General features: G+C 37.0%; 1 protein-coding gene and 2 non-coding genes across 7 annotated transcripts; all 3 read left to right on the forward strand.

Moving 5' to 3' along the window:
- On the forward strand, positions 1–26,031 carry NAP1L4 (nucleosome assembly protein 1 like 4). Of its 5 annotated transcripts, none has more exons than XR_009745066.1 (16): positions 1–19; positions 1,848–1,879; positions 3,735–3,796; positions 5,271–5,370; positions 6,456–6,597; positions 6,705–6,791; positions 8,337–8,456; positions 9,202–9,273; positions 12,863–13,002; positions 14,266–14,411; positions 15,727–15,749; positions 16,362–16,481; positions 16,765–16,794; positions 17,921–17,998; positions 19,110–19,147; positions 24,763–26,031. XR_009745066.1 is itself a non-coding variant. In XM_061463093.1 (16 exons), exons 2-15 carry the CDS (start codon positions 1,866–1,868, stop codon positions 19,113–19,115), a joined length of 1,119 nt encoding a protein of 372 aa, XP_061319077.1. In that variant the 5' UTR covers positions 1–19; positions 1,848–1,865; the 3' UTR covers positions 19,116–19,147; positions 24,763–26,031. The 5 variants fall into 5 exon arrangements, 3 of the variants coding, with proteins under 3 accessions (XP_061319077.1, XP_061319076.1, XP_061319078.1); XM_061463093.1 differs by having other exon boundaries at positions 17,942–17,998; XR_009745067.1 differs by lacking the exon at positions 19,110–19,147.
- Positions 7,014–7,141, forward strand: LOC133274830 (small nucleolar RNA SNORA54). Its single transcript, XR_009745298.1, has one exon. It is a non-coding gene; the product is annotated as a small nucleolar RNA SNORA54 (small nucleolar RNA).
- LOC133274831 (small nucleolar RNA SNORA54) lies at positions 10,344–10,462 on the forward strand. The gene has a single exon (XR_009745299.1). It is a non-coding gene; the product is annotated as a small nucleolar RNA SNORA54 (small nucleolar RNA).
- Positions 26,032–27,426: the final 1,395 nt, after the last annotated feature.

Below are 27,426 nucleotides of genomic sequence, written 5' to 3' on the forward strand. Positions count from 1 at the left end.
GAGCAAAACAAGAGTTAAAGTATGTATTTGCACCAGGGAATGTTGGTTTGGGGCTTTTGGGGGGTTGGCTTTTTTTTGGTTTGGATTTTTATTTTTTCTCCCCCCTTGGTATTCAGGTGAGTGGATTTTGTCAGAAAATGCCCAATTCACGAGTGTTCCTGTGGAGAATTAAAAACTAATACATTCAAGTTACGGGAGCTTTATTCCATCTGTTCCAAAGACGGATAAGGATGGCATGTGGATCTTGTCTTCCCTCATAGGGCTGAGAAGTAATTCCCTTTAGGAAATACAGCACAAACAACTGAGCAGAATCATTTGTATGAGGAGTGAAACACACCTGGTCTACAAGAAGCCTCGTTTGTTTGTTCCTGGAGTTGATTTGTGGTGTGGGCTCATGCTTTTTTTGGTAGATGTTAAGTAAATTTACTTACTGTGAAATAATCCAAGGTATAATTTTAGTACTTTTGTAAATTAACAAACCTTTTCAACTCTGTTTAAAGTTGTTGTGAAAGTGTTGCTTTTCCAGTTTGGAGCAGGAATGGGTGTTTCCAGATGGGAGAGTGCATGTGATCTCTGGGCCCCCTGCTCTGGCTGCCACTCAAGGTCTCATTAGCACTTAACTTCTTCTTTGGTAGCCCTGTATTGGAAGCTGGCCTAAAGATCAGCCTGCTTGGCATTTGTAAAACCTCAGAAATCAGCCCTGTCAACTCTCATGAATGATGGGAGGTTCTTTTTAGTCTAAATTTGACTTGCAGACCAACATCTACTTTCTTGCAAGCTTGATAGTGGAAAGTATCACCTGTGCTTCCTGTGTATGGTGTGTAGTGATTACTTGGATTTGTGATGAACTGTTTAGAATGGGGGGGGTGGAAAAATAACCAATCTGTATTACTAAAATAGATGTACAGGCTTGGATTTTCACCCCAGTAAAGAAGTAATAGTGATATAAATTAGGCAATCTGTCTCCCTCTGGTTTCTTAGGGGAGCTAATTTAAGTCCTGGGGGCTGGGGTAGCTCTGCTAAACTTGGTTCCAGTCATTGCTCGTACCAAGACTTCAGCTTCTGTGGTTCCTCTTTTTTTTTCCTCACTCCTGATAAATAAGTTCAAGGCAAATCTTTACACAGGGGTATCTGCCTATGTAGCTGTCAAAAGCCTTTTTTTTTTTTTTTTTGTAAATAGTTTTCTTTCATCCAGTGTTTTGCTTCTCTTTATCTAGCACTAGTTTTAGCTTGTTATTCAGTATAGTGCAGCAGAAACAGCTATTCACAAAAATAGCCCTGATTAGACAGGCAGGTGAGGTGTATTTGTCTGCTCAGGTCACATAAGTAAAAAGTCATTCTGAAGTTATAATTAATTTGAAGTTCCATTGTTGTCAGATTAGGCATAGTAATAGAGCATATGCAGAGATTAAAAATTCATTATTTACTGTGGCACTGTCAAGGAATTATATCTTCCTCCTTGGCTTGTTTTTTTTTATTATTTTTATTTTAAATTTATTTTTTTTTTAGCTAACAGAATGCAGCACTGGTGATAATTGTGTTCAGACTGTGGTACTTGTCCTCAGACTGAAGACTTATGACCTGGTAGAAGTGGATTTTTCTTTTTCTGTTAAGTGAAAGCACCTAACAGACTTTTTAAAACTACGAGCAAGTTCCAGTTGGGACTGGGTGTTATGGTAGACATTCACTTTCCTGTAAGATATGATGCATGATGAATTTCTTAGAAAAAAACAGCAGCTGTTAATTAATATTGAGGTTTTAAACGATGACGTGTTCTATTTTCATCTGCTATTGAGGTAAACAAATTACCATCAAAGTATTTTTAAACAATGTATTTCAACTTGCAGGTGGATACAGACAAACAGATGGCAGATAACAGGTATGTTGGTCTGTTGGAGTTAATTCAAGGTAGTTGGAGCCAACTGTATCTGGTCTTCTGAGGGAGAGTATTTGTTCTGCCTATGAAGAATGGATTACCTAACTTGGATAATCATAGAATCATGGAATGGTTCAGGCTGGAAAGGACCGTAAGATCCATCTAGTTCCAGCTCCCTGCCATGGGCAGTGATGCCTCACAGTAGACCATGTTGCCCAAGACTCTGTCCAGCCTGGCCTTGAACACTGCTGGGGATGGAGCATTTACCACTTCTTTGGGAAACCTATTCCAGTGCCTCCCCAGCCTCACAGTAAAGAACTTCTTCCTTGTATCTAACTTGAACTTCCTCTGTTAAAGTTTGAACCCATCACCCCTTGACCTATCACTACAGTCTCTGATGAAGAGTCCCTCTCCAGCATCCTTGTAGCCCCCCTTCAGGTACTGGAAGGCTGCTATGAGGTCTCCAAGCAGCCTTCTCTTCTCCAGGCTGAACAGCCCCAATTTTCTCAGCCTATCTTCAGATGGGAGGTGCTCTGCCCCCGTTATCATCCTTGTGACCCTCCTCTGTACTTGCTCCTATAGCTCCATGTCCTTATGTTGAGGACACCAGAACTGTACATGTTACCCAAGTGGGGTCTCACAAGATCAGAATAGAGGGGCATGATCACATTCTTCAACCTGCTGGTCATGCTTTTGATGCAGCCCAGAATAACATAGTCTTACTTACAGGAATTAAATGGCAATATTTTTTTTCTAACTAGACTGTGTTTCCTTACAGCAAGGACAAAATGCTTGCTTCATACTTACAGGAGAAGCTGAGACTGTAGTGTATCAAATACAGAATTCCTCTGTTCTTGGATTAACATAATTTGTGTTGTCTTAATAAAGTTTTCAGCATTCATATTCAGTGTTTCTTCAAGCCCTCAGAGAATTTAGTCCTCAGTGTTTCTCTAATCTGTATGATTTAAGCATGCAAGAGGCAGTGTTCTGTTTTCTAGTTTTAATTGCATTTTTGGAATAAGTAACAGTGGTGTTAAACTGGTATAAATGCATATGTATGTGATGCTGGCCTTTCGGGGGTAAGCTGGATAAGCTAGTCTATCTGGTAACTAATAATACCCAAATACCCATTTTGCCTGTATTGTATCTTTGCTCCTTTTGTGTTTGAATTAAGGTTAATTTCAGCAATACCCATTCTGCATTTTGCAACCTACAAATTAACAGGGAAAACACGGAAAGCTTGGTGGGAGTTGACCCGTTCTGGGCCCTGTCTTTCTTCAGCACAGGAAGTTTCATTGAAGACGTTAAGGCAGAGAGGTGGGGACGACAGGGTATTTTCTTAGAGTAGAAGCAAATGTTTTTAATGTTAATCAAAACACTTGCTACAGAGTTTTGATTTTTTTTTTTTAATCTTCCTTTCTCACCTGAATCCCTTCTCATGTTTTTCTTCATCACTTAACACTAAAAGGGTGTCTTGTATTTTTCATTTGTGAGTAATGACATCTTCCTGTTCAGAGTGACCCAGTACAGAAGAATAGTCAGCCAGGCATTCACTTAATTAGATTAATTTATCTGTCAAGTGTGGTTTGGTTTTGGGCCTTTTTTTGTGTGTTTTGTGTTTTGTTTCATCTTTTTTTTCTCCTTTTGCATCCTGTTCATCTGAGGAGAACTAGTTTCATATCCAGATATCCTAGTTCTGAGAAGCTTGTAGACATAAATACATATCTTCTATAAACGTGTGTGGTACTAATACTTGTCCTGTAGTAAACACTGAAAAAATTGAGAATACTTTTGTTCTTAAATGCTAAAATTTTTATAAAGGGATGCCTTTTTAACATTATGGTTTTAATTCTTTTAGTAAAACGGAAGATACTCCTTCAGATTCTGTGGAGGCTGCTAAAAATGCAAGCAACAAAAAAGGTAAAAACTGCATAGTAGTAGGTGACATTACAAATGTGTTGCGTACTGTTGCTTTGTATATTGAAGCTTCTTTATCCACAGTTCCAAAATCTTTATAGTCAAAACTACACGTGTTCCCTATTGAAAGCAAAGCAATGGCTTCTGGTGTAGCTGTTCACTTTCTCATGTTTTCCATGTTTGTTGCAGCCAAGAGCAAAATAGAGGCTATATTTTAGTGACAGCGAAAGTATTTTTGTCTATGTTGTGGCTAGGATGCTTCTCTATGCAAGTGTCTGATAAGTTTTCATGCAAATAAGGCTGTATAGACTAGCTTTTAACAACATGTAATCTTTATCAGCATAATTATTAAAATAAGCAGTCCATATCTGTGTTAACTCTTTACTATCTTGTATGTAGGAAAACACATTTTCATAATATGTCTTCCTGAGGTTTTTATTCTTTGTTTGGAAGGTCTGCAGATAGCTATTGAATAATGTTTTTTCAGATAAACCTGTGTGTGGAAAAGCTACAGTCCCATTGCTATGAACTCAGATGCTCAAATTTACAAGTTATAATGAAATACATTTCACATATGTAGTCATCAAATGTTGTTTAGGTCTCAGTATTTAAAAAAAAATAGCCTTTGTGACTGGCAATTGGAAATGACATGTGAACTGGTAGACACCATTGAGTAATTCTTATGGTCAAGTTACATTCAGAAAAAACAACAGCCCCAACAAACAATAAAACAACACACAAACCCAACTATATAAAAGCTTCATCAAGTTAGTGTGCTGTGCGTTTTATTGGTTTTTAATGTCTGGGGAGAAGAACAGTGAGAAAGAATGGAAAGATTTAAAAAGCAAACGTCTTCCCACTGTGCCCATCTGTGTGGTTATTAGTAAGGATTTTTAACTCTTAACCAGAGGCATTTTAGATCTGACCTCCCATAGAAATGGCCTTCTGTGAACTATTGTGATGATTGAGGGGTCTTGCAGGTTTCAGAAGTATCCTGATGTAAAAAAGTAGTTATCAAGGAAACAGTCATAGTGCTATCCTGCTGTGTTGTACAGTGCACAGTTTTCATAATTTTTTTCAGAAGTTGGTCTAACTGGAAAACACTTTGGAAGTATAATTCAGTAATTTTCTTGCAAATTTATGTGTGGTTTATAAGCTACGGCTAATATAGAGAATAGAGAAACTCCTATTTTGCATTTTCTTACATGAAATTTGCTCATCATCAATGTGCAGCTTGCTTCTGAAAGCAAAGATTTGACATATTTGCAAAAAGGCACATTTTATATCACTATCTAATTTTATCTTTCTGAAATCTCATCCTGAGGTAATTTTGCTTGAGTTATTGGTTAACAATAGTGGTGCTGTTTGAGATCCTGAAAATATTATTTTTACTGTGACTACACTAAGATGCATATTATGACAAAAGTACTACAAATATATTCAGATTTGTTTTAAAAATGGTTTTCTGTCTTCATAGAAAAGCTGTCAGACCAAGTGATGCAAAATCCACAGGTCCTGGCAGCTCTGCAGGACCGTCTTGACAACACAGCGGTTACTCCTTCAAGTTACATTGAAACGTAAGTACAGGGCATAACAAAAGTCTTGAATGGCTGAAAGCTTAGTAGAATATTATTACTGTGTAATTAAGTTAGGAAATTAGACCAAATTATTTACTTAAGAAGAATGGTTGATTTAAATCATGATTTGTGGTGGCCTACTTCTGGAAGGAAGAGTTAAGTTTCAGTTTACTTACACAAAATTGCAAACAATTTTTCTGGTTCAGTATTTTTCTTGGCTATCACTGTTGTCTTTTTGTGTGTTTTTTTTTTTTTGTGGTTGGTTTGTGTTTTGTTTTGGTTCCACCCCCACCCCACCCCCCTTAGAAATATGTGTAGTCTGTTCCACTCTCTCCCCTTCCCCATTTGCCTTCTGTGACCTGTATTCTGTCAGGGCGTGCACGACATTGGTTGATAACTTCCATAAAAGTCTTCTTCAACATGTAGTGGAAAGTTCTGCACCTGTAAATCCCTAGTTTGAGGCTTAGTTTCCTGTTAACTGTAGATGTATAAAATCTTGCCTTTAGCAGATATTTGTGCTTTTATTTCTTGACTGGGAATAGCTGATAGACCTTTTTTTTTTTTTTGGGGGGGGGGGTGTTAAAATAAAAAATCCCCAAACAAAACACACACACCAAAAAAAAAAAAACAACCCAAAAAACTGGTATAAAATTTATAAAATTTCTTTTACCTGACTATATTTAACTATTTAATAACTTAAAATACAGATGGGGAATGTGTACTTCTGAGTATGATCCATGAATCAGAACTTTCCCATGTGGAATCCACAGTTCTTATTTGTCATGGATAGATCTGCATAACTTGGTCTCAAAGCTTAAGTGTAAACCAAGGTATTAATTTCAGATTTGTGAACTACACAGGAAGGGTGGTGGCCACAGGGAATGGAACAGAAAATGCCTTTAAGAACAACTTGGATAGGAGAGGATACTTCAAACTTTTTGAGATAGGGTTTGAAGAAATGCTTATATTTGATGCAAGCCTTTTATTTAAAGATTGCACTCAGTTACAAGCTTATTTCACAGTAATTTGTTAAATAATGCTGAGGCAACTGTCTTTTAATCTTAAGAAATTTTTTTGCTTTTTAGTTTACCAAAAGCAGTGAAAAGAAGAATTGATGCCTTGAAACAGCTACAGGTGAAATGTGCCCATATAGAAGCTAGATTCTATGAAGAAGTACATGATTTAGAGAGAAAATATGCAGCACTCTATCAACCCCTTTTTGATAAGGTGGGAAGACCATGTATATAATCTCTGTCTCCTTCTAGCTGAGTCATTTCTGTTTGCATATATGTAATTCCACATTGTCAACTACATTCCTGGTTTTTCCAATACAGAGAAGAGAGTTTATTAATGGGGAAGCTGAACCCACAGATGCAGAGTCAGAATGGCACAGTGAAAATGAGGAAGAAGATAAACTAGCTGTGAGTACAAGTTGAGTAATGAACTACAGATATATCACATTGTGAGAATTAATTTCTGTACAGTGTTTTCCATTGAAAGAGTCATCTTTTGGAAATAAAGGTCTTATAATTAATGTGCTCTTGTGATGAGTCACTGCTGTGTCCAGTGAAAGCTTTTAAAAGTTTAGCCTTTTTTTTTTTTTTCGCATTTGTAACTTGGGTGAATTGAAAACTTGCCTTTGTTTGCACTGTTCGTAACCTGTTAGCAGTATCTTTCTGATAATGGGTTCCATTCCAGTGCTACATGATACCCCAAGGTAATAAAAGGCTGGCTGTTTGTCTGCCTGACTGCTTTATTTTGGGAGACATAATTAGCTTGCTTTTCCATAAATACAGATTAAGCACATCACCTAGTCATAAAATTAAGTTGACCTAATAAAATGCATTCTGGCTGGTGGATTCCTACTTGCCTGTTGAGTAGGAGCTAGATTTAGGAGGGACAATATTTGTAGGCTGCCTTTTGCTCTCCTATCGTCTTTTTTTGAGGTGTATATTCATGGCTTCTCTGTCTTGGAGAAGCAACCTGCTTAGAGTGCCGAGTTTGCCATTCTGTCAGGCTTTTTTTTTGCATTTTTTTCCTTGGCATGTTTTCCTTCAGTTTCCTTTGGATACTGTTCTGTATACAAAGCAAATTGTTCTTTCTTTTTAATGATCTCAAGAGATTTAGCATGACGTGATACTCCATATGCATAAGCAAAAAAAGTTTGTTAGTCTTTGTGTAAATACAGCATTGACAAGCCATTTTCCATGCAATTATAGGATAAGAACCATGTCTAGGTAGCAAGTTAAAATGCTGCTTCGCATTCTTGGCTAGTCATAACCCAAGTAGCTTCTGTTAAGATGAGCTTGCATGTTTGCTGCTGTCTAGTGGCGTGAAAGGAAAGGTGCAATACAAGTAGTTCAAACTGCCAATTTCCAGGTTTTGGAGGGATGGAGAAGCGACTTAGTCATTTTTCTTCTCTATGATACTTGATATCAGTTATGTGTAGGAGATCCTGTGTTGCAAATATTGCTAATTAAAGACACTGTAATGATGAAAAATAATCATGAAACTGAATCTTACCTACTATTCTGCAAAATTGGGAAGCCAGACTGGTACTTCAGAGGGGCAAAGGTTAAAATTTAAGGTTTTAGATGAAACAGTGGCATGTGAAGATATAGGAATTAGATTAATAGAAAAGTAGGAATGTATTTATATTTTCCTGTTTGTATAATGATAGAAATATTTTTTAATTCTTTGTTTGTCAAGTCATTGAAACTGTTACTAGGGCTATTTAGTGTTGGTACAGAAGAATTCCAAATAGGTTGAAAGTAAATCTGAATTAAATGTATGTATGTTTGGTTGCGTAAATAAACCTCGTGTCTCTTAATTTATAGAAAAAAAAAAGTAAATTTTAAATGTTCCTTAAACACAGCTGCTTATATGGCAAATGTTTTGTACTTCTACCTCTGTTAAATATATTGAGAATTTTTAATTTTTTAAATTTTTCTGTATTTGTTTCCCAGGGAGACCTGAAAAATGTAGTGGTAATAGAAGAAAAAGCAGAGGAGGCAAATGTCAAAGGAATTCCAGACTTCTGGTTTACCATCTTTAGGAATGTAGATATGCTAAGTGAATTAGTACAAGTAAGTTTTTCCTCTGAAATGGATAATTTTTGTTCTGTCTTTAAACAAATTGATAATTAATAGTAAGTGCTTGTGGAATGTGTGTGAGACACCAGATCTTTGTGTCTTCAGAATCCCTAATCTTATTCCTAAAGGTGCTTGAAAGGTTAATGAGGGACAAGCAAAACAGCTGACCCAAAGTGCTAAACACTGTGTGGATGTTTAAGATCTTTTAACAGCGTTTGTTTGGTAATAAAATGCAAGTTTATGTGTTATTTACAACAGCCATTCCCCTGTAGTTTTGTTAATTTAGTTGTAAAGGCTTATTTTGCACAGATATAAGCATACACATGGATTGGTTGAATTAATGTTAAATAGCCTATGTGGTTTTGCCCTCAGTTACATTAATGCTTATAGTACTGTTGAGGAAGAATTCCCTGAAGTGAATCTTTCTAAGAGTCTCACCAGCCATAAATATCCTGAAGGAATTTTATTTTCAGTTGTGTTCGTGCAGCCTAGCATGGTAGCAGCTTTATTTGTTGAAGATGAGACCTAACAACTGAGAATTTGGCACAGGGTGTTTGCATCTGCAATTAAGAAATCGGGATCAAAATCTGAACTTTGTTGAATAATTACAAGGTTGGTTTATTCTTTTTTTTTTCTTAAGAACAGGTTGAACAAGCAAGATAGGTAGCTAGGTTAAAATTTTGTTCTTCTGAATATTGCCTGCTGAATAGGATTTTCAATTTTTTTTTTTTTTCCTTAGGAGTATGATGAACCTATCTTGAAACATCTGCAAGATATTAAAGTTAAGTTTTCTGAACCTGGACAGCCTATGGTGAGTTTTCTCTAGTTGTTTCTTATGAAGATTGTAGTTACGAAGTGAACAGCATTTCAAAATTCTTATTCCGCTATTTTTGGCTGGTGTGTGTGTGGAGCTTCTTTGTAGGCTAATATCGTCATGCTTTCCTGAACCTTTACTCTTTCATTCTTAACTTGGTATCATTGTAGTTTCTAGATCAAAATTCTAGCTGAATTCCATCTAGTTTTTATTTTCTTATCTCTTAAATTTCAAATGAGTTACTAATAAAGCTACATGGCTGCTTTTGATCTGAAAATGAATTGCAGAAAAAAATCTAGATGCTACTTGCTATACTGAATATAGTGTAGCTACGTGACTTAATCAAAACCAGTGATGATGAATGCTATGCCTATTGGAAAGGGTAGGAAAATACTAGTCTTTTGAAAGTGTACCTAGTGAGTAATTTTAAAAGTACAACTTTGCTTTTTTGTTTTTTTTTTTCCCAAAATTGTTTTTCTGTTTAATTTCAGAGTACAGAAACAGATACTATGTTTGAAAAGAAGCTGTTCTTTTGCTTATTTAGTTCATGCAGACTGTTCTTGAACTCCTTTGGAGGGGGAGGCAGGGAGGATGTGTAAGCTCAAATCCCACCTTTCTTTCTTTAAACTTTATCATTGTGGCTTTCTCCTTATGTTTGGTGTTTTTTGTTTTGTCTTGTGGAGTTAGAGTTTTCTGATAGTATAAAGAAGATTTTTTTTTTTTCCTAAGTACCTTTAAGTATTATAAAAGTTGATAACAGCTGAAAGTGTTTGGTTTGGGGTTTTTTTATTGTTTGTCCTTGTTTTTCTGTTGTTAGTACCAAGTAATACACTTTAATAATAGGTAAAAGAAGTAGTATGGACAGAGAAGAGAACAAAGTAAAGTATTCTGAGAATACTGTATTCTGAGAAGTTGGTCATTTTTCTCTTGAAGCGTATCTGTGGGTGTTTGGGTGATTTGGGGATAGTTTTTTTTGCCTACGACATTTTTATGTTCTTATTCAGCTTTGTTTTACAGTACCTTAAGTTGAAGAACTGCTCTTAAAACATCAGTGGTTTTATCTTGTCTTGCACTGTTCATAGCCTCTGACAGCATGTTTCTGTGAATAGGTTCCATTCCAGTGCTATATGAAATCCAGTAATGAAGGCTGACAAACTCCATGTCCCTTCTGTATTTGGAGACAAAAGGATGCATTCCTAACTGCTTGAATAAAACCTGTTGTCCAGTTTGTGTGTGACTGTCTTGTCTGAAATGCTCTGGCTGTTGAAAATTGGTGCACCAATGGTAGCTTTGTACTGTAAGAAGTTCACATACCAGTGTGCAACAAATACACTAATTCTACTTGGGATTGGGCTTTGCCACTAGAAAATATATGTGATAGTTAGGAATTCTTTGATTTACTGTTGACCCAAAGTGATGAACTGTAGTTAATGGTCCTTCAAAGGTAGATTTACCTGGCTACAGTTATGATGCTTAAAAGTTCTGTTTGCTGTAGCCTATATATAAACTTTTAACTGCATGAAATGCAAGTAATTCCCTTGCTATTTTTTATTTATTTGTAATTTTGTGAATAAATGTACATATGTTTGTATAAGTGTAATTTCTCATTGTATGTATTTGGACATTGGGATTGTTAGCTAGCATGCTCAGACATGGATGATGCATCTGGGTATAACTTACTAGCTTGAAGTAAGAAAGTTCTCTGGTTTTGGGGGTGTTGGGTTTTTTTGGAGTGGTTTTTTTTTTTGTGGGTTTTGTTTTTTTGTTTTGTTTAACTTAATAAGAATATCTCACACTACAGGGAAAATAGAGAAATACATGCTACAAAGGTAAGCTGGTATCAAAAGGAAAGATGTCCAAATAAAGACTACTGGAAATGTCTCCTAATTAGCAGGGATAGCATTGAATACTGAAATGCAGTCTCTGCAGACATTTTTGTCCTGCTAGTCCTTGGGATCCTACATGCTAGGTAGTGCCACTGGTTACCTGTTTATAACCCCACTGATGATTTGTGGGGTTATTTGGGTACAAGTGGTAGCTGTGGTGGTGGTTGAGCTGAGTTTATAAGTCTTCCCCTGAGCATGTTTGCCAGAGAGATTTGCCTTAGCTGAAGACGCTTGCCAAACCATACTAGCTGTCTTGAATTGCTTTAAAATGGAAGTGAAGCTGAAATAGGCTATGTGAAGCCAACAGATACTCCAGTACACATCTAGTTCCAGTCTCCATCACTCCTTAACCACTTTCTTTTCAGATTTCAGTCATATGAGTTGATTTCATGGGGCCTTAGACTTAAGGGTCTTTGGGTAATGAGTGAAGGATAAATATCTTTGATGAATAGGCTGTTCTCCCTGGATTTAGTTAACCTGTCCCCACATGGTGGGCAGAGAGAGGATGGCAAGACAGACTTAGGTGATAACAGACCGTTTTCTGGCCAGAGTCTGAAGAATGCCTGGGAAAGTATATTCAAGGCCAGTGTTTTTGGCACTCATCTAATGTGTTATGTATGCACACTAGGTCTAGTTCCTATGGCATGTTGTTGGAGGAGTAAATAAGATACTTGATGTTCTGCATGCTGTGGCTGTGCAGTAGGTATGGTGATGTTGGGGAGGGGGAGTTGACTTCCAGTTGCTCTTTGTTGATGTTGAACTCGCCCGGGTTTTTTTTCCTCTTTCCAAGAAACTAAAGCAATGCTGCTGAAAAGCTTTGTTTCCCCTGTTCCAAGGCAATTCTAGTTTTGTTTTACTTTTAAATAGTTCATAGTTGATCCTGAGTGCAAAGTGGGCATATGTAGCATTGTGTAAGCGGTTGTGAAAGCTTTACAGATTAGAAAATTTATGCATTGTGTATGCTGCAGTTTTCCATAGCTGGAACCTTTTGTTCTCATGTAAGAAACTGAATTTCTGCAGACGATTTTCAGGTGCCACAGGAGGTTCAAACATAAGCAGAAACACCTGCTTCAGGCTGTAACCTGTCAAGACATGTATAATCTTAGGCTTCGGTTTAGAAAGTCAGTGTTTGTCTGTGGGATTTTCTGTTATCAAATAGAAAAAAAAAAAGCCTGGCTCATGGTGGAGTGCTCTGTTTACAGACTCCTGCAGTCTAAATTTTTTTTTTTTATTAGAAATAAAGTCTCTTTCAGTTTCTTAAGATCATGACATTGAATGATCAGAGTGCAGAGTAGCAGAATGTGATGGTGTTAAGTCTGATGTCAGAATGACTTCAAGAACTTCATCACCATAGTCAAAGGAAGATGTCTAGGCTTCCATAGAAGATGATACCAAGACTTTTCTCAAAGTATTTATTTCTAAGATTGCTTTTAAGACAGCAGTTCTGTATGTAAAGATGAATTAAATGTAGCAATTATCTGATTGTAATTTGAATGTTTAATACAAGCCAAGGTTGTTCTAGCTTCCTGCATGTTCAGAATTTGTTAACATGTTTCATTTCCTGCTTCTACTGTAGTTCAAAAGATAGGTTTGCCATAAAGTTCTTACTTTCTCCTGTATTCAGAGTTTAATGGTAATTCTGCTGATGCACTTTCAAAAATAAATATTAGTGGTAACATTATAATGGAACTTTCTTCTAGTCTTTCTCATTAGAGTTCCACTTTGGGCCCAATGACTACTTTTCTAATTCAGTCCTGACAAAAACATACAAGATGAAGTCAGAGCCAGACAAGACGGATCCCTTTTCATTTGAAGGACCTGAAATAGTTGATTGTGAGGGGTAAGGAAAACTTGATATTTAATTCGCATGTTTCTTCTGGAAGTCTAGTGATTTGGACACCACATGGGTTTTATTTGGGTAAAATACTGTTCTGTCCAACCTAACCCTTTCTCTTCCCCTTTCTCTGGTCTGTAATCAGTGTTCAGTGCTGCAGCAGAGCTGAGACAACTGAAAAATTGTTTTGAACCTTCATTTTCTTAGCTTCCTTGATGTTTTCTCTGATGTTTTTGGGTGTGTTTTTTGTTTGGGTTTTTAACCCCTTCAAGGGTATGTTTCTGGGGTTTGGTGGGAGGTTTTTTTGTTGTTGTGTTTAGAATTCTGAGGAGTTTGGGGTGAGGTTAGGAGTGAAGGACTTTTGGGTGTGTAGAGTTTTGGTGGGTTCTTTTCCTCCCTCTCTTTCCTTTTCCTCCTTCTTTCCTTTTCCTCCCTCTCTTTCCTTTCTTGGTGGGGGGTTTTTGGGGTGTTTAAATTTGTTTTTTTGTTTGTTTTTGGGGGTTTTTTTTTTGACTGTTTTTTGTTTCTGTTGACTTTGACTATTTGTCTGTAGGACAAGATATTTTGAGTCGCATGAGGGTTACTGTGACACCATTATTTCCATTAGAAGAGAGCTGTCTGTGTTCACAACTCATTCTTTACTGTATGCAGTTTTGGGTTAAACGATAGGTGGATGGAGAGAGACTTTTAATTTGGATAAACGTGTCAGTTTGCACAATAGCAGAAAGGAACTGGAAAGTAAGCTCTTTCTAGCTTGCTATACGTGACTGCTAAGTCAGTCTGAGTGCTGTGCTTTGGAGAGCTGAAATGTGCCTCTCCCTGTCCACTCTGTTTTATTTTTAGGGTGACTGGATGCTGCCTTGGGTCTGTAGTGAGAGAACGTAATGTATTGTTTTCTGCTGGTCCAAGTGTTGGAAGAATAATTCTCAACTGATGAGATTTTTTCAGGAATAGCCTAAAATATGTCCTTAGTTACAAAACTCCAGTAATTGGGGCAAAGATGTATTAAAGTGTAGACTGGGGGCGGTGATTACCCTGTGAAGGCAAACTAGTTAGCTTTTTCATTTAGGGGAAATGTTTCCTATATCCAACATACACATAGTCTCTAACCTACATCTTCTCAAGTAGATTCAGTTACTAGTGTGTAAAACTGGCTTTTTCTAAAGAATAAGCAGTCTTACAAGTCTTGATGCTTGTTGCTCTAATGTTCAGTTCTTTATTTTCACCTATGTCCTTTGTTGAAATGCTGTTTCCACGTGTTGCCTCTAGGTGTACTATTGACTGGAAGAAAGGAAAAAATGTTACAGTTAAAACAATCAAGAAAAAACAGAAACACAAGGGTCGAGGCACAGTTCGAACAATTACTAAACAAGTACCCAATGATTCTTTTTTTAACTTCTTCAGCCCAATAAAGGGTAAGCTTGGAAACTGAGAATTCAGGATTTATTTTGATGTATTCTTGTTTATACAACTTAAGCCTATAAACGATTTATGTTGCTGCATTGTATGTTTTCTTCTAACTATGGTAAGGTAGCAAGCTGCAGCCCATCCAAACAGATAATTTTGTTCTGATGTTGTTCTCTAGAATTTGGCCATTAGGTGTGCTGTGTGAACAGGATTCATAGTATAAAAAGAGTCTCATGTAGAATCTCCTGAAGAAGTTGATTTGTTTTTACCACATAATGGCTCCATGCATCAATTTGAAATTTTTAACATGTAAAAGAAATCTTACAGTGTTGGTCAAGTTATAACATATGAGTTTCATTTAAACCTCCATGTTAAGTGACAGAACTTCCTGTGATTTCTTCTGTGTTAAGTGATTCCTAGTGCTCCATATGTACCCTCCTAATTTTCTTAGTTACCTAATATTAGATGTGTACTCACATGCTTAAAATAATTCAGGTAGATTCAAAAAACACTTCATGATACATATCCCATTGTACTCTTTTCCCAAACGTGAATGGAAGAAGCAGTGGACTTCACAGATGTACTGAACAAAATGGACATTAGTTCTTGATTCAGTCATGGGCTATTATGAGCTATGTGTCCCTTGTAAATGCCGATGCAAATGGCTTTGCCCACGGGGATAAGAAACAAGTGATAAGTGTTTCTGATGTTGGAGTTTGCTTGCTACAGAAATACCTTTTAACTTTATTATTTATTTTTGTTACAAGTAGTTGCTGCTTTCAGAAAGGTATGGCGAGTTGTTTGCCCCATGATTGTTTTGTATTGGTTGTTTTGTTTTTTTCACATACTTTGGCAGTAGCTGTATAAGAAAGCTGTAAGCTATATAAAGACTATGAATTTCTGTCAGCAGTTGATGCTTGCATTTTCAACTTGAGAACAGACTGAGCCAGATTATAACTTTCACAGTAGGATCAGAGTAGATTCTGAGATAGCACCTGAGTAGAGGAGGAAAATACGGTTTTGGTTGTGAGCTGTTGGTTTGGGGTTTTTGTTTGGTTTTTTTTTTTCCATTTGTTTTTAAACAAACAAAAAACTCTACCCTCTTCCGTACTGGCTACAGTACCAGGCATCTTCTCAAACAAGTGCATTTATTGAGGGTTTTAAATAAATTGGAATTGTATTAAGGGTTAAATAGCTTCTGAAGGACTTTATAACTCCAGTATTTTCTAGTATGAGAGTCTTTACACTGTATTTTGTTTTTAATATTGAGGTGGGGTAGATTATATAAACTATTTTAAAATTTGCTGTCTTTTCTTTTTACAGTATCTGCTGATGGAGAGGCACTGGTAAGGTTACATTTATGAAATTGCACAGTCGTGCTTTGCCATACCTTTTTTGCTGAATATCTCTATTGTGACACTGTTGGCTTCTTCTATTAAACTCCTTGTGTTTATATTATCATTTTTGCTTTTGCAAAAGCTGAGCTTTGCCTTGTGAAAATGAAATATATTGACTTCTTAATGTGTTGCTATTTTGCTGTTACAAATCTTGCTAATCCAATACACCTGTAATAATCACTGCTGGGAAGTAGTTATTCTCTCTAGCCACTCAGTACTACTGTGTGGCTAGAATCTAGCTTTAAAAAGAAAAACAAAAGCAGTCTGAAGCATTCTGAATGATTCTGTAATGTCGTGTGTCAGAAACAGCGAAGTGTATAGGAGCCTCTTCAATAGAAGGTGTTTTGGCAGGTCAGTAGCTTGCATATAGAAAGTAGGGAAGTGCTTTTAGACTTGCCTTATTTCTTTTATTGTTTTGAAGCCCAGTATACTGAAAGTACACGTGACCTGAAGGTGGTTGTTGGCAGTATGATGTTTCTCAAATCTGTAACTTTGAAATACTTGTGATATGCTACAGAGGAGCAAACAAATTTTTAGTAGAAAAACTGTCTTGCTTTACAGGATGAAGATTCAGAGTTTACTTTAGCGGCAGATTTTGAAATTGGACACTTCTTCCGTGAAAGGATAGTCCCTCGTGCTGTGCTTTATTTCACTGGGGAAGCTATAGAGGATGATGATAATGTATGTATGCTATCAGCATTTTGCTTATTAGTCACTGTGTAGATAGAAACACTATCCTTCTTTTCTGGTTAGTGTGTAGTATTAATTACATGAGAATAGCAAAGATCCTGAAGAGATTCCTGTTACTAAGGAACAGGAAAGAGTCACTCAACTTGCTATGAATTATTAATCTGTGCTTCTGGAAGTGGCTTAGTTTCAGTTACTGTGTTTGAATATGCTATTACTGCAGAAAATTTTATTCGAATATTAGCAGGGCTAATAAAACCTTGGATTTGTCTTTCAGTTTGAAGAAGATGAAGAAGGTGAAGAGGAGGTGAGATGCATACTGTATCTTTTATAGATAACTAATTACCTACTGTATTTTCATTCCATAAATAGTCTTGCATAGAACAGAAAATAGTTGTTCATAAATCCTCTTGTGTATGATACTTCTTTCCAAGAGAGTTCATGACTTACAAAATCTATGACTGTTTTGTGCTTTCCACAAGAACATTTATCCAGATTTTTCTGGTATTTTAAAATACCTGTTACTAAGGCAGTAGTGGAATTTGGCTGTCAGCTTTTAGTTGTTATAAACTTAGAAAGACTGGGCCTTGCTAAATGTAAAGTAAAAAAAAAGCATGCAACTGCTCAGGGTAAAGGTTTATTTTAGGCTGGAATTTCTCATATACCTGAAGCTTTGATCTGTTTACAGTAGTGTTGTCCGAATACAAACACTATACTGTTAAAAGGCTTTGCACAAAGCCACTAAATGATACCATGCTTAAATGAACTAATACCCTTTACAGGTAATTATGTTTTTGTTTTACTGCTTCTACTGTAGTGTTCTTGCTCATTGGTTAAAGTACATCAGAAGTTACCGAGCTGGGGGTCTAATGTAAGCTGACAGCCTTCAGTATGCAGTCTCTTTTATCTCTTTGCAAGTTGTGATACACACTGCTGGGCTTGGGCTCTTGAGTGACTAAACACTTTCTTACTGGGCCTTGATAGAAGTGTGTTCTTAATCTGCCTGCTGTATTTAGGTGTATGTACAACTGAGTGCAAAAATCCTGTGCAGAAGTATGTAGCTTGGCTGTAGTAATCCAAATAAACAGGCCCTTTAGAAAGAGGTAAAAAAAACAAAGAACAAAATTAGACATATATACTTACTGCCAGAACTGTAAAATTCCAAATAATGTCAGGTAAAAGTTAAAAAATTGCTTGGAAACTGCAGTAGGAAGGTTGCCTTAAGCCATGCTGAATCTCTTAAATCTGTGTTTTAAAACTTCTTTTAAATATTTTGCTTTAAGATTTTAACGATGCAAAAGTCTTTTAAGTCAACCCAAGTAGTTTTAATGTTGACATCCAAAACACTCTGGAATATAGTGGTACTATCATTTACTATTTTTTTTTTTCCATTACAAAAAGTTGCACTTTTAACCTGTTTTAATTTCTGTTAGTTTATCTCTATTTTGTCATAGGAGTTGGAGGGGGAAGAGGAGGGAGAAGAGGAGGAGGATGCAGAGAGTGATCCTAAGGTAAAATTTTTCTGTGTACTTAAGTCATAATGCAGACTTTAATTGTAAGCAGTGTACCTAAGGTTGTAATAGTTTGTGAAAAGATTGATAAATTAAACCAAAACCCACCCTATTTTCTGACTGCAATGTTTTAATCTTCTTCAGCACTCAAAATTGCTCTTAAATGAAAAGTTAAGTGTTTCCCTGAACTGAGAAAATGAGGGTTTCATCTTCCAACATGCACCAAGAAAAATCTCCAAACTATGTGCCTTTACCTCCTAATGGTATCTCTGTGTAGTACATACTTTTTATTTAGGAAGGTCATATTCAAGTATTTTGTAGCTGGACTTCAACTTAGAGTTATACCTGATAAATCTCAACTAGCTTGTTTATTTTTCTTAAATTGTTCTTTTTGGTTGTCATGATAGCTGCAATTTAGACTCCACATGTCTGTAATCACTAGAAACCAAAAAAAGTTAGTCCCCAACTTTGAATTTTTAATTTTGAGACCTGGTTTAGGATTCAGACTTAAGGGTTACTGTTCCTTCTGATAAGTGTTTTTCAGTCCTTCAGTCATGGTAAAGCTAATGCTTTACATTCAGTGAAGCTGGGACAGTGATGACACACTTGTGTTCATTTAGTTCTTAAAACACCAGCTTTTAATTTTTTATAAAAGGCACAGATGAGGAAGTGAAGGGCATGCAAAACTGCTTGATCTTTGGGTGAAAGTCTTAGCAGCTTACCATGTCACTCTTCTGACATAATTTTATATACCTCATCATGTCACTAGTCAGTGCTCTTGTCACCAAGAGTTGAGCTTGGCTTTCTGTATACTAAAGAAAGCCTTTCTTGTGGAAAGATTGGCTAAATGGGATTAGAGTAGCAGAAATGAGTATTCTCAGTCTGCTCTGCAGGATCAAAATGCAGTATTGGGACAGCTGAGAAACAGAATATTGGTTCTAAGTCAGGGTATGTTTGTGCTAAGTATCAAATATCCTTTTAAGGGATTTGGTTTTCTGTAGAAAAAAAGCTTAAGGTATCTTGGAAGGTTATGGTTGTTGCCTCCTGTATTATTCTGTACATTTCATTTTTCATTTATGCTGACAGTTCCTTTCAATTTTTTCCCATTTAGGTGTAATTTAAGTCTGTTTATCATTCATACATTTATAGGTAAGGTGGAATTCCATTCATAACTAACTTCCAAGAGTCCCATTTTTAGCCATGCAATGTGGTTTGTTTTCTAGGGTCTTCCGGTTTGGGTTTGGTTTTGTTTGTTTTTTCCTTGTATGGGGAAAAAGAAATGGGGGTATGGTGACCTCAGACTTTAGATTTTATTAGTAAAAGCTAGAAATAAATGTGTATAGAAATGAATGCCTGTAAGTCATATAATTAAATTACATTTTTCAGAATGACCTCTCTGCCTTCCTGGCACAACTTCTACTTTGCCTTTGTAGGAGTCAAACTGTGTTTTATATACACACAATAGAAGATACTGGAACTTGTCAGACTTTATTTTTTCATTGTTTCTGATTTGATGTTGCATCTTTTTACTGTTTCTGGTATAGTTGCAAGTTATTTTTTAAACGTGTGTTTTGCTCTTCTTGAGCTCTTGTAAGTCATCAGTTTGCTTAGTGTGTCTTTTCTAACATAACTCTTATATATGTGGCCTGACAAAGCCAGTCAGTCACTCTTGCAGGCCTTTTCCTGAACACTTACGATTCTGAACAGGTATTGATCTTCTTATTGCTCATCTGTCTTTTTATTTAAAAGAAGAAAATGAAAGTTCTTTCTATTGTATACTGTCATCTTTCACCTTTAATTCCATGTCTCATAGAGAGCAATGCCTGCAACAGGCTCTGTATTCTGCCCGCCCCCCCCCCCCCCCCCATTTTATGCTTGTTTCTATCTTTTTCTTTTTTTTTTTCCCCCACTTTGGTTACTTAGGAGAAGCTGTAGTCTTTCCAACTCATTCCCTCTATGCATAGATGGTGTCCTTCTCTCTTTGTTAAACTTGAGCAGTGGTTTTGTGTTTTGTAGTGGGTTCTTTTTTTGTTGTTTTGTTTCTGATCTGATACGTTTTGAGAAGCCAGACACCCTGCTTTAATGTACTTGTACTCTTTATTCACAACAGTAGGAGAACATCTGTTTGTCGCAACAGCTTAGATGTCATCCAGCTCCAAACTGTTACACAGCTGTCTTTCCTTCTTACAATTAAACTGAAGCCAGTGGTTGACAGTTGGGTGTTTTTTTGGTTGGTTTTTTTTTTTTTAAAGTCAACTTGGAATTCTGTTTTTTGTCTTCTAAGGCTCATACCGCTAATCCTGTTTTCCATTTCTTCTGTTCATCCCATTTTCTGGTCCTGTTTCTCCCTGTCCCTTGCCCCTCTTTGCCTTTCACTCTTTCCCCTCTCTCCTACCCCACCTCCCACCCTCATCTTTTTTATATCTAGAATAGATTTCATGTACACAAAATTAATTGTTGTTTGGTCTGTTTCCTTTCAAACCCTCTTTCTCCTCTTCGGTCATTTCCGTATTACCACCTCTTTCATCGTTGCACTACATTTCCTATGTACATGTCGACACCGTTTGCTTTAACTTTTCTTCCTTCCTTCCTTTCACTCCTGTCAGTTTTCAATACATTTGACTTATTTCAGTTAGTACCAGATCTTACGCTTCATGTAAGTTGTGGCTTTGGAAAACTAAGGAGTAAGTTTAAGTAGCTTCAGAAGATGCTACAAAACTAGATAAATGTACTTCATTTAGTATATTTTTCTGTGTGTTTGCATACCCTGTTCCTTTAGCTGCTTCTGTTTCACCTTGCTGATGCTCTGCTTGAGTTGAGAAGCAGCTGACATAATGTAGAATGCTGTTTAGAATTATGAACTAAAAAGCTGCTGTAGGGAGAGACTGCGTGTGCTTCGAGATGCTTGGCCTATCTTCTAAGTAACAGTGGTAGAAGGGCCTGTTAGCAGCAAATTCCTAGTCAGAACCTTTGAAACATTCTTCCTAGTTGTGGACGAGGCAGTTCAGACTGGGTTTACTACCTGAGTATATATTTGATATCCTTGCTTTTTCTCATTCAATAACGTGGATTAGAAAATGAACAAAAGTAAGTTTTAGCTTTAGGACCCCTAACTTGACCAGCTCATGGCAGGACATTTGAATTATGGAAGGGCTTTCTGTATTTGCTGAAAAGGATGTCAGCTTTAGTGCCTTCTGCCTGCATTGATCCCACTGTTGGCAGCCAACTCTCTATGGGAATTAGATGAGATCTTGATTGGCTGCCTTTGCCTGCAGGCTTCTTTAGCAGATGGGAAGCTTCCCAAATAAGTAGGTAAAGGCTCAGTTGTTCTTTGAATCACCTAGGAATGTATCTTGCCTCGTCTGTTTAAACCTTGGAGATTAATAGAAGCTCAATGTCTCTTTCAGCAGTAACTTTATGTGAAAAAAAATCTGGTTTGAAAGGATTAAATTGCTAAGGTGAATGGCATGGGTACTTTGGTCTTATGTCCCCATCCTCTAGGATACCGCATCAGTTGGATGAGTAGACAGCGTGGGCAGTGTGCATGAAAGTCATGAAAGCAGTATTACTACAGACTTGCTATAATTATCCATTCTAGCCCTATGATCCTCAAAAATTTTAGGTGGTGGAATTCCCTCTTTAAATTGGATGTATGTCCTCTGTCCATGAGCATGTGATAACAGTGTAGCTGATGTCTGAGCAAGTGGTCTGTATGTATGCTAATTAGCTTTAGCTTCTTATGTTGTTCTCCTGGGTAATCAAATGCCAGAAGAAAAATGTTCGTGTCTGTTGTAGGAAGAGTGGGTTGGGTTTGTTTTAATTCTGAGCAAGTAACGCAGTAAGTAAAAGTAGGTAGCAAAAAAAAGCTGTATATTGATGCTTGTTAGCAAAAGAAGAAAAGCTAAAATATTTAGCTTATATATCTCCACTGGGACAGCGGAATCAAAGGCTTAGAGTGTTTAAACTCCTTGCACAGAAAAAGTAAATACTGTGAAATAACTTTAAAGGTGTAATAAATAAATAAATCAATCCTACCTCTTTTCCTATGAACTTAAGTCATTGGTCCTGAATACTACAGAGAATCCCTTTTACAACAAGAATTCTTACTTGTCTGTGTTGCTCATAGTGAGCTTCAGTGTGTGTTTGCATCTAAATTTACTTTAAAATAAGATACAATTCTTCCTTACGTTTACCAGTTAAAGTCTTTCCGTTTGGTCTCTATTGCCTGGCCAATGTACTTTACCACCTTTCCAAGATATCTTGGGAAGTTAATTTAGGGAAAAACGGTGTGAATGGAAGTCTTGCTAGAAAGGGAAGATGAATAGTGCAGGGTATATCTAAGGTCAGTGAATGGACTGGTAGTGGTTGGCTGACCAAATGTCACCAGGAGTCTGGGCACTTTGGGAAGAGCATGCTCAAGCTTAATAGCCTTGCCTGAGGGAGTATGGATGTGGTATCTCAATCACACTTGCAGTTTGTGGTCTGGTCCCTGATCTTAGAGGAGTCAGTAGAGACCAAAGATGAGTTTCAGCATACATGTACCTGATGAGCAGCAGTAACTGGAAAAATTGTACTTGTCTATCTGTGCTTATTTGAGTCTGGTGGGTAGCTGAAGGCAATATGGAGTTCATGTGCTGGCTTGTCAGCAAGAGGAGCCATGCTGTGCTGTGAAATTTGAAGAAATTTAATTTTGTTGGAATCTGGATCTGAGATACTGCCTTGTTACTTTATGGCCTGCTTTCATACATGTGCTCAAGATAGATATGCCCTCAGCTCTAAGCTAAAAATAAACCAGCAGTATTTCTCTCAGAGTTCTCCAAGAACTTACTCATATCTAAGGAACCCTTAAACAGTCTTACTTTTTTGTCTGAGAGCAAAAACTGAAAGGTCCTTAAAAAGGAACTTTGTAATCTCAGTGACTCAGTTTTTACAGGACAAAGATTTATATGCAGTAATGTGATGTAAATGTTTATAGAAACAAAGGCAAGTATAAAGAAAAGATAATGAAGTTTATCAGAAAATACAACTATGGTTTTAGCTGATCGTTAAAATTGGCTGGAATGGTTGCAGTGGTCAACGTAAATGTGTGATATAAACATAGCAGGTGAATAGGAAGCAAGAAAGGAGATGGAAAGTACTTTCTAAATAATGGGTTTGTTACTTGATTATGGCTCTTACCCAGAAAGCATGGGGGAGAGGAAGTGATGCTGTGCACTACTCTGCAGCCATGTTCAGATACAAAGCAGTTTCAAGAAAAACAGATACTTTTGGAAAGCTTTTTGATAAAAATTTTGTTCTTTGTCTGCGTCTAAGTGAAAAGGCATAGCATGCAACATATTACCAGTGGCTGTCACTAATTTTTTTGAGAGAGAATGGTAATTGTGTTCTATGTAAACATATTCCTCTTATTAAGAGGGAATTTGTGCTGTATTAAGTCTCAGATCAGAGAAAATGAATTCACATCAGTGGTATTTGGAACCCCAGGCAGATGAGAGAGCATGAAGTTGAAGTTAGCCAGATGTGCTAGGGGAGGAGAACCACAAGGAAGAAAAGTCTGAAAGGCCTTTGGCACATCTATGCAGAAGAAACAGTGTTCGGCTTTAATCCAGACTTCCAGTAGGGATAATAGTGACCACTGTAAGCTTAAAGCATTTAAGGTGAAAAGAAAAATAGTCTGCGTTTAGTGCAGAGTATCAACAGCAGAACTTACGATAAGGAATTGCAGTTGCACCTGTTCTTCCTCACTGCAGGCAAAAAGCTTAAGTTGTCTTAGCTCTTGGCTACTTTACATGTAATGAGCTCTTGTGTGTTTACTTCTTTTGCAACACATGAAGCTTTTTAGGATAGTTATTAAGAAGCACTTTATTTTGTGGCGAGTGACATTCAAGGTGTCATTTTTTTATATGTGTATTTTTCTTTACTAGAACTCAGCAGGTTTCTGTGACTGCTGTTTGTTCATAATAAACTATATTAAGAATGGTAAGAGAAGCAAACTAGAAATACACGGAATAAATTATCCTGCTTTCTAAGAATCCTGTTTTACAACCAAAAAAGCAAGAAGTGCAGTGTAAAACCTTAAGTTCTTAGCTGTTGGAGTACTTGTTCTCTTTCCCAAATACACTTCCTTTGCCAGAGGGGAAGTTGTTTTACTACCTAATGAAGGGGTTTCTACTTTTACGTATTCAGATTAACATGTGGACTTCTTGCCTAGTGTTACATTGTTGAATAGCTACCTGCTGGTGATGCAGAACCGTGAAGAAATCAACCCATTAATTAAATTTTTATCACCTTAGTTTAAAGGGTAAGGCTTCTACCAAAAAAAAAAAAAAGTGCTGCAGAATAACAAGTTGCCCTCCCTGCCTTACTCTCTCCTTGGAGTTGGTGAGGAGATGGCCTTTTATTGTTACTGTTCAATAGGAACTGAAAGTCAAACTGAGCTTCTGGCTGGGGGGAGTAGAAGGTGATTTGCTTTCTTGTTTGTCTGAACCTTGGCCTGTTGGGTGGAACATAAAGAATGCAAATGTAGATTAAAAATATTACGGGGCCCCAAGCAGTTGGGGGCAAGGGAAAATCCAGTATACATGGTGTCTGCTCTTCAGACCTCTATGGTGTAGCTCAAGTTTACATATAGCTTTTTTTATACATGCTAATGAAAGCTCTAGCTAATTCAAAACTGCGTAGACAATTTATTTTATTTGTTGAAGGGTTTTCTTGTATGCCACCTTAATTTTTAACTGTCTTGTTGTCTTTGTCCCTTTATACAGAAAGATTCCAGCCAACCTGCTGAATGCAAACAACAGTAATAAGGAAATGCCACTTGGAAGCGATAGTTGAACAACTCGTAACAAATATTTGGATACCTGGCCTGCAGTTCAGGATATTCCATTGCTGCAGCACAATCTTATTAACAACGCTTAAAATTAATTTGTTTTAAAATGCATGATTTTCACTAACTTTTCTTTATTGCTTAACATGTACAGTGGCAACTTCAATGCATTTGGGAAATAGGAGGTTTAAATAAAGCACGCTCTACAGCCGTTGGTACACTGTAGCTACGTATGTCAATAGGCCGTTAGAGCCTTTTGCCCTTTGCATAGGGGAATAGTCCAGACTACCAAGTGCAGATTATCCATTTTCTTGTCAAACATTGAAAATTGCAGAATAGCAACATACTGAGAAGTTAAAGTAAATGGATTACATGTCTGATAGATGAAACAGATAGAGCAATATGACTTTTTTTTTTGCTAGCTCCCTCCCCACTTTTTTAATGTTACTTGCAACCTACAAATTGAACTAGTGCTTGAGCAGCTTTAAATGTCATATTTATTATCTCAGTAAAACCAATTGAATTGAAGTAACTTTACTTCATTAAAGGGGGTGTCATATTTGAGACTTAGTTGTTCATCTTACTATTTATTTATTCATGTTTGTAAGTACTTTGACAGAATTAGTGCTTTTTAATAGTTTTTAATATACTTGAAATCTTCATCTTTTGCATACAATATGGTTACTTGTAAAACAAATAATTGGTCTCATTGTGGTAGTCTAGACAGAAGAAATGAACTTGCATCAAAATGACAGCTCTTCTGGATGAAGATCAGAACACAAAGGCCAAACTCTTTCTGTTGATGGAAGTGGGTTGCAGCCAAAGAAAATTTCCGGTAGTCTTGTTGCTTAGTGTCCAGCATGGAAGGACCTTTCACTATGAACACAGAAATTTATCAAATTTCAGTTCAATAAATTTGAAATCTTGGTGTCTTACTTGCAACACTGAAATTATTCCATTACACAGTTTTTCTTTAAAGCTCTGAAGTCTTCAGAACTACCTTTTGTTGTTGTGTGGCACTTCAGGTACATGTTTCTAGTTTCAGCATCCGTTGCCAACTTCTGGCAGCAGTTGAATAGCACCTGTATCAACACTGTGACCAGGCATGTAGAGTGCTCCAGCCTTACTTTACACATTTGTAACTTAATACAGTGTTTTCAATTTGTACAGAATAGATAGAATATTCTATTAAAGTTGTGAAATATGATTATTGGTGCCTGTCTGGTCCATAATACTTCTTAGGTTAAATGAACATCCCTTTGACTTTGGTAGTGAACACTGCAGTGTTCGACAAAGGGCTGTGCCAGCTGTTTGGCCTCTTACAGCTTTTGTCTGAACATCCTCCTACATCTGTTGGTTGTCAAATGCCTAAGAAAAGGAGCCCTTGTAAATACTGCATTGCGGAGTTCTTTGATGTAAATCAGATAAACTTGCTCCGTCTGTAAGTAAATGGACTGGAATGTTTTATAGTATTTGGGATTTTTTGAAGGTCATGTCATAATTAAAGATTCCAAGTGAACTCTAGTTCGATCATGGCTTAAGTGAGGTGCTGGGTGGTGTAAACTGGTTTATGACATGTTCAGATACCCTTGTATCAATATCTTGCAGTCAGAAAATGCATAGTGCTACTGGTCAGGTGACATAGTGTTAAGGCAGGAATGAGGGAAGGGAAAAGAGAGTGGGAATGGTTCTGGACTTAAAAAGTGAGTTTCCATAACCACTGTGTTATGGCAGGCACAGGGAACAGCATAAAGGCATGTCGGACAAAGGGAGGGATAATTAGTGGAGTTTGCTCACTTGCAATCTGGTTAATAACAATTCCAGTGATGCCAGACACATCAAATAGAGGTATCTGACCAGCCTTTTGTTTTTAGATCAAAAGAAATTGAAGTATAGTTCCTCCATCCTAAAGAATACTTTCCACTACATGGTTAAAGAGGAATGCTGCTACCTGGAGATAAACATCTGTAAACTAGCACACTGAAGTAATTTATGTGCATGAATCCCAAAAGGCTTAAGTTTAATTTTGAGAAAACGGGAAATTCCAGAACACAGAGAGCAAATGTGCCAGCATTCAGGGAGCACAGATGAGATGGGTGGCTAATGAAGCTGCCTAGATGTTAGTCTTCGGAAGCAATGGGAGCTCTGAGCTGGGGTTCATTAGGACAGAGTTAACACCAGTTGACACAGCCTAATGGGAAACAGATCTTGTCAAAACCCAGCCATGCTCTTGCCATTACAGATCTACCTGATAATGGTAAAGATGAGCCTTTCATAGAATTCTCAGTTTTCAGGTAGTTAGTTATAGGCTTTGTCTACAGGAAAAGTAACAGGTATTTGAACAGCTCAGCTTGTTCCTTTAGCATAAAAGACTATGAAAAACTGATGGGTTGGTTATCAGGATGTCACAGCTGGACAAACCAAAGCTAGATGTTAAATACAGGGAGTGTGGGTGTGCAAAAAGAGATGAGAGTCATTAACTGTTGGAAAAGAGAATTAAAAAAGAATCAACATTGGTGTTCTCTGAAAACTGTGCCTTACAACAAACTGAGGGCCCTGTGCAAACTGAAGGTGGGAAGTCTTAAAAATGGTGAGGTGATCC

This window comes from Pezoporus flaviventris, unplaced genomic scaffold, assembly GCF_033815535.1.
Source record: "Pezoporus flaviventris isolate CSIRO_AGI_PZ_B2104156 unplaced genomic scaffold, CSIRO_AGI_Pfla_v1 ptg000036l, whole genome shotgun sequence".
In the NCBI taxonomy this organism is placed as follows: domain Eukaryota; kingdom Metazoa; phylum Chordata; class Aves; order Psittaciformes; family Psittacidae; genus Pezoporus; species Pezoporus flaviventris.

What these genes read in the sequence shown, in the direction of transcription:
- NAP1L4 (XM_061463092.1), top strand. An exon ending in AAATGCAAGCAACAAAAAAG is followed by an intron (nt 3,797 to 5,270) that starts GTAAAAACTGCA and finishes CTGTCTTCATAG; the next exon opens with AAAAGCTGTCAGACCAAGTG. An exon ending in ATGAAGAAGGTGAAGAGGAG is followed by an intron (nt 16,795 to 17,941) that starts GTGAGATGCATA and finishes ATTTTGTCATAG; the next exon opens with GAGTTGGAGGGGGAAGAGGA.